Below are 7,011 nucleotides of genomic sequence, written 5' to 3' on the forward strand. Positions count from 1 at the left end.
CTGCAGCACCAACCACAACAACTGCAGCACCAACTACAACAACTGCAGCACCAACCACAACAACTGCAGCACCAACCACAACAACTGCAGCACCAACCACAACAACTGCAGCACCAACCACAACAACTGCAGCACCAACCACAACAACTGCAGCACCAACCACAACAACTGCAGCACCAACCACAACAACTGCAGCACCAACCACAACAACTGCAGCACCAACCACAACAACTGCAGCACCAACCACAACAACTGCAGCACCAACCACAACAACTGCAGCACCAACTACAACAACTGCAGCACCAACCACAACAACTCCAACTTCTCCTCTCAGTAAACTTCCACTACAATTCTCCCTCCTTGGTAAGCCAGATTTAACTTGTATAAAGTTGACTGTGAGTTTTTTAAACCTGCTCCTTATTTTTTCACCTTTTTCTCTTTGCTGCTCTTTCCTGCTAATAAAATGCTCATTGTGTGGAGCTCAGATGCTGTTTTAATGTCCTCCTGCATCTAAGATGCATCAAAGCCTTATCCCTCTATCCTTATTTTCAATACAAATACATCAGATCATAACAATCTAAAGGGGGGTAAGAGTATATTTCAAGGTAATAAAACATAAACTTCATAACCAAATCAGTACATTTCTTCATTTAATTAGATTTTTCTGCTCGCAGCTTTTCATAATAAGGTTTACAATTAGAACAAGTTTCATGTAGGCAGAGGAAAAAACTAATTTTGCCTGTCATCATCATCAGTGTGGTTCCAGAAGTAAAAGTCCTGTTCATTTTCTCCATAGCGGATTTAATTATTAGCAATAATATCATAATCATCCAAGGTAGACTGACCACAAGCTACCCAAGAGTGAAAGGATGGTATATGCTCCTGTAGAAGACCCAATTTTGTATTTCAAATGAACATTCACATTAAAAATTTATAAAAACATTAACGGCTATAATAATTGGTTAATGGTTAACGGACGTTTGACGTTTTAGCTCTTCTACTAAAAAAACAATAATCTTTTTTTCCTTTTTCTCCAGTGGACAAACCCGTTCCCTCATGTCAGCCGGGACACTACTTGCCTGAGTTTGTAAGCCCAACACCTGAAAACGGAGCGCACATTCATGCAGAGGTCGACATGGAGGTGGAGATCAGAGTCAGAGCACAATCCTTATTGTCAACGTAAGTGAAACAATGCAGCAAATCATTCTCATCATTTTGACACGTAAAAAAAACCTGGGAATGTTTGAATTTCTTGTTTTTATGCAGAATACAGGACATCATCTTCAGCGGGCCACTGAATACCAGAAAGCATAGGACCACCCATAACGAGTTTGTCATTACATGGACACCAACTTCAGACCACCTGGGAAATCATTACGTCATCTGCTTCGCTGTAGAATCAGTGAGCGGGTAAGTGTGTTCAGCTTATTTACTTTTAATGACAGTATTAGTATGTGAGGGCATCTCCATTATTCCAAACAAATGTTAGTATATCTTGTGTTTTGATATGCTCTGATACGATGCAATATGGTGATACAATAATGTACAAAACTAGACTACAAATTGTGAAATGATAAAAATACCATATTATAGGATATGAAATAATATATAATAATACGAGAAATTATGATAAAATACAATGAGACGATTTTATAATTTAATATTAATATCTCTGGGTGCCAATGTCAGTGGCACTGGTAGTTGTACTGGTATGTTTGTCTGTGCCTGCTCTTTGTGCATGCATTAGACTGAGTGTGCATAATGGACAGATGGGTGACGGTTTTGGGCTGGAGTTTTTGATCGGTGCAGGGCTTAGTTGAAAAATAAGGTCCAAAGAGATAAATTTGTTCTCTAATATTTTTCAGGTCTAACGTCTATCAGTCCAACATGAGGTGTGTAGTTGTGGACGTTGGCAAGAAGCAAGGTGAGACATCCATTTGCCACTTTAGGTGAAAATGTTGAAGCAGTTTAAGGCCATTCATAACATATGCTGGTACTTTGTTAAACTATTGGCGCCGGATTATCATCATTATCATAATGTTTATTTTATTTATTTAAATAAGAAGCGCAATGTATTTGAGTGCTATTAGATGAGACCCCAAAGGGAGGTTTCATACTGTCAATGAAAAATGTGCACATTTTGAGACACTTGTGTGGTTTGAAGTTTGATCAGCATTAGGGGCGTCCAACTGGCCTGGGGTCCCAAGCATTAACCTGGCTTGTCTGTTGAAAAGCAGTGTTCCTGTATACAACAAAGAACATGGCAAAGGTGTTTAGATCAACAGACACTGATTCAGTTTGGATTTCTTCCTACTAATTTAGGAAGGTTCAGTGGTGCTTAGCTTAAAAAATGTTTCCAATGTTTGAGAACCTCTAAATGAAAAAACATTTTCAAGCTGCAAGACACGCACTAAAGGAAGGAGCTCTTTGGACCAACTTTGCTACCACAAAAAAAATGCACTGACAAATTAAAGTCCCTCGTACAACCGCATGTAAAAGAAATCAATACTATTCCTTGAAGGAATTATGTGTCAAAAACATGGTTACTGATACAAAGAAAAATGTGTACAGTTCTCAGCTTAATGCATTTGCTTTAAATGAATACATTTCTATCTCTTGTTCAAGTTGAAGCCAATGTGATCTGCAGTCAGTCCACGATGAGAGTGGAGATTGAGAAATCTTCATTCCCCCGACTCAGCGAGGATGATTTACGGCTCAATGACCCCTCAAACGTCATCTGCAGCCCGAAGACTCATTCCAACAGCACTCATGTCATCATCATCATCCCTCTCAACTCTTGTGGCACCCAGATCGAGGTAACACAGTGTTTTTAGCTTTATTTGTTAGTTGATGCTGTTGCTTTTCTGTCTCATAAACAGCGTGAGAACTGAATATACAACCTCTAACTCTGCAGGAAGATGAGGAATTCCTAAAGTTCAAGAATGAAATCACCACGTTTGAGAACAACAACGACGTGGTCACCAGGAAAAACCTGCTGGAGATTCAGTTCTACTGTCAGTATCCCAAACGAGGGAACGTGACTCAGAGCTTCTTGGCACACAGGAATGCAACCACTGTGTGGGAGAAAGGCTTCGGCAAGTTCACGTACCAGTTTGAGTTCTTTCCCAACGTTCAGTTCCAGACCATGATCGATCCACACTATTACCCTCTGGAGTACGACTTAGGGAGCCGCATCTACATGCAGATCGAGGCCACGTCTTCACTCAACAACACCGAGCTGTTTGTGGAGTCCTGCAGCGCTGCACCGTATGACAACCCCAACTACATGCCAGCCTACCCTATCATCCAGAATGGGTAAGTGTGCTTATGACCCCTACTAGAAACAGGTTTGCCTCTAACCTATTCTGGCTCTCCTCACTTTTTGGCATATTTCATATTTAATTCTCTATTTCATCAGTGTTTAAAAACTGCAATTCAATAATTATCTACCCCTGCAATGGCTTCCATTCTCATTTTTTAAAAAGGTGATATTTATTATGTTATTTATTTACTCTCAATAGGTGCGTAATGGACTCGACTGTTATCATCCATTCCCCCCCCCACCAGAGACAGTTCAAATTCAGCATGGAGGCCTTCAAGTTTATCGGATTACATGACCAGGTGAAGAATGCACTTTGTGGTTAATCTGACTGGAAATAGCATAAACTCTGTCCTTTTTTTTTTCAACTGAATGTATATTTTGTGGGTCAAGCAGGTGAAATAATATGGAAGAAGTTTGGAAAATCCATCGTATTTGGTCAGTGATTATCAGACTTTTAATATGAAACAACTCGTATTTAAAATAAAGCAACAGTTTGTCAGCATGAGGAATACAATCTATTAACACCTGGTAGACTTCCACACTTTCACTCTTATTTCTCAAATGGAGTGGTGGTTCACGTCTGCCTTTTGTGGCCTAAATGAGGATAACACCAACATTTATTTAACTTCCCAATTATCCAAAGATAAAAAGCAACTCTGAAATATTATTATTACACATTACACTTAAAAAATGCAAAAGAAATCACCTGTTTTGAAAGAATTGCAAAAAAAGTTACTCATAGATAGTGTTGTAGTCAAGACCACATACCTGAGACCAGAGTGCTCCGAGACCAAGACAAGACCAGACAGAGAGAAGATCAAGACCATAAATATCACTGAAAATCATCATCTTAGGGAAGGATGCAGCCGTAACCGGGGGATAAAAGTCAAACCACAGATGAATTGAAGTTATTTGTTCTTTTAGAAAGGGGTGTTTTCATTCTCATCACAGTAATGATGTGGCGAAATAGCCAATCAGTGGTGGTCTTAACTGGTATTGATTTAAAATCCAGAGTCCGTTCAGTCTGAGACCAAGACAAGACCATGTATAAATTGCTTTTGATTCTGAGACAAGACCTTCAAAAATTGGTCTCGAGACCAAGACCGATTTAAAGTACTACAACACTACTCGTACAAATGACTGAAGAAAATAATTTGTCCACTTGTCTGAACGCTTTCTTTATAACACTTTTAAAGATTTAATAAAAAATACAATAGAACTTTGTTGATTTCTTTTTTTTCTCATGACTAAGAAGCAGCTAAGAGACCATAAGAGTTTTCTGTTTTGTGTCTTCTTCTCAGGTAACTTGTTAAAACAGTTTTTCTGCCCTCATAATGACAGCATGTGTTGTTGTATTCAGGTGTATATCAGCTGCTCAGTCCTGATGTGTCAGGCAGGAGAACCCAACACCAGGTGCTCACAGGGATGCATGGCAATGAATCAAGTCATCGACAGGCGTAAGAGAGAGACTGTCGGCCAGACTTCATCCCACCTTGTCTCCCAGGGTCCCCTGCGCATGAGGAGGTCAGCAGAGAGAGCAGAGAGCCCAGGTAAGAAAATAGGAATTTTGCTTTACTTACAGCACACCTGACATTTTACAAACCCAGGTACACTTTGATGAGGTCAAAATCAAATCTTTGTTGTCTTTTTTCCTCCAGTGATGAACCTGAATCTGAACCTGGTTTTCATCGCTGGATGTCTTGTTGCAGCCGTTGGCATGATCAGTGGAGTGGCCGTGTACAAAGCCAAAATATCAAGGGTCAAATACCAACCTCTGGCCACATTTGAGGATTAAGACAGCTGCATGTGCATCTCTATTAATTACACAGGAATATAGTTATTGGGATTTTTTCTGGTAAGGGATATGGGGTCTTGTTGTGTCTTATTATGTGCACTTCAAAAATAAGTTATTTTTTACTGATACTCATTCCGTCACATGGTATAGTCCACTGGTTCCCAACAAAACAATTTTGTCTACATTGGAATATATTGTACTAATTCTTGAGATTGAAGACAAAACCCTAATTTTGGGTTACCCTAACACTAACCCCTGTGGTAAGTTCTCATTTCAGTTTCTAAAGTTGCTAAGAGTTCTCTCAGTGCTAACTAAAACACATATTAATAAACCATAAACCTTATTTAGTTCTGATTTAAAAGGGATATGACTTTCTTTAAAAATTGAAAGCTCGACGATGCTTGAAAAACACCCTCTCCTCCCTGCTTTTTGAAACCAGGGGTCCTTTGGTTGTAGCTCACCTCTTTTTATGCCTGACTATTTTATGTCTTTAGAAAAGTCTGACGAAGTTGACAAAAATCTGTGACAAAACTTTAATGGGTCAAAATGTTCATAGAAAAGGTGTTTTCTGGCAGAAATCGGAACTAAAAGGTGGTATTAGATGTTTGTTTCATATATAAAAATCTTTTAAGAAGAGATTTTGATTTAAAAAGAGGAATAAGTGGTATTTTAGTAAGTGGGATTTTTAAATTTGTTTGCCTGGGACATGATTTTTCCCAATTCTCAAGAATAGGTGATAGTTATTGCATCTACATGTTAAGAATGAAATCACTTAAGTCATTGAAGATATCCATAACATACACCTATGTTACTGTGTACTCTCATTCACCCTGTTTGAATATTGACATGATCCTGATACAATCCCTCATTCAATAAAATATTATTCTCTGACATTTATGACTCTTCCTCTCTTGCACACAAAAGCACTCTTATTCCAGTTTAATGTATGTCACCTCATGTTCAAGTTCTCTTTATTGTCTATCAACTATATACAAAGTTCACAGTGAGATTAAATTTTGTTCCTCAAGGACCGTGAAGACATTTGAGAATTAAGAATCAAGAGGTAGGAATTTGATATTAAATGCAGTGATAAGGCGGTGGCTAAAATTAGGCTAGTAAAGTTAGCAAACAAAACGAAGTGTATTAAAAACACAGTTAAAACAGTGATAATCAAAGTTACTAAAACGATGAAGGGGCAAAACAGATAAATTGGCAAAGTTAAAGTGACATTTTGAGTGGCAGAATTATATATGAACCACTTGTACTTGTAAAGTGCAGCTATTATATATAATTTAGTATACTCATTATACTTTTATCATACATAGTTCAAATATTGCAGTAAATATATTGTAGTAAATTAATTTATTAAGATAATAATAATCTTAATAATACCTCAAAATCTAAAAAGGGGCACCACCTTCAAAAGAAGGAAATTAACATTCAAATTATTACATATAAATCTATTCCAGGAATTGTGAACAAAAATGCAAATTAATTAAGTAAATATCAAAGATCATACTTTCTGTGATTTTAATAACTTTATGGTTTTTATTCTGATTTTGATAGTGAAATTAACAAATGAAACGATAAACGTCTTGGTAATGATTTAAAAAAAAAAAAATGCGATTAGGAGAATTATGTGATTAAAGGATTTTGGATTTGAAACAACTACTTGCGACTGTGTTGACACGACCTTTCCTCGAGTCTCTCTTGAGGTAGAAGCTAGAACAGGAACCTTACTTGGTGTTCAGTGAAACTTCCCCTGTGTGGTCCAGAACTTCTGCCAGCCAAATGACTGTCTCAACAGCCAGGTAGAAATGACGTCACACAGTAACTGATGCCGGGTCGTATGTCTCAGCGGCTCCCAGTATATCAAAATAATTTAAACTCCTGC

General features: G+C 37.9%; 1 protein-coding gene across 1 annotated transcript; it reads left to right on the top strand.

Moving 5' to 3' along the window:
* The first annotated feature begins 232 nt into the window (after positions 1–232).
* Positions 233–6,010, top strand: LOC110003844 (CUB and zona pellucida-like domain-containing protein 1). The gene is made up of 9 exons (XM_020659411.2): positions 233–363; positions 1,038–1,179; positions 1,267–1,410; positions 1,866–1,924; positions 2,626–2,816; positions 2,915–3,315; positions 3,522–3,621; positions 4,683–4,872; positions 4,981–6,010. The coding sequence occupies exons 2-9, from the start codon at positions 1,136–1,138 to the stop codon at positions 5,115–5,117; spliced, it is 1,266 nt and encodes a 421-aa protein (XP_020515067.2). The 5' UTR covers positions 233–363; positions 1,038–1,135; the 3' UTR covers positions 5,118–6,010.
* The last annotated feature ends 1,001 nt before the right edge of the window (positions 6,011–7,011 follow it).

The sequence above is a fragment of the Labrus bergylta genome, chromosome 3, assembly GCF_963930695.1.
Source record: "Labrus bergylta chromosome 3, fLabBer1.1, whole genome shotgun sequence".
NCBI classification, from domain to species: domain Eukaryota; kingdom Metazoa; phylum Chordata; class Actinopteri; order Labriformes; family Labridae; genus Labrus; species Labrus bergylta.

Coding starts and splice junctions, on each gene's coding strand:
- LOC110003844 (XM_020659411.2), top strand. CDS start 1,136: ATGGAGGTGGAGATCAGAGTCAGAGCACAATCCTTATTGTCAAC. Junction 2,817..2,914: donor CTTGTGGCACCCAGATCGAG/GTAACACAGTGT, acceptor CTAACTCTGCAG/GAAGATGAGGAATTCCTAAA. Junction 4,873..4,980: donor AGAGAGAGCAGAGAGCCCAG/GTAAGAAAATAG, acceptor TTTTTCCTCCAG/TGATGAACCTGAATCTGAAC.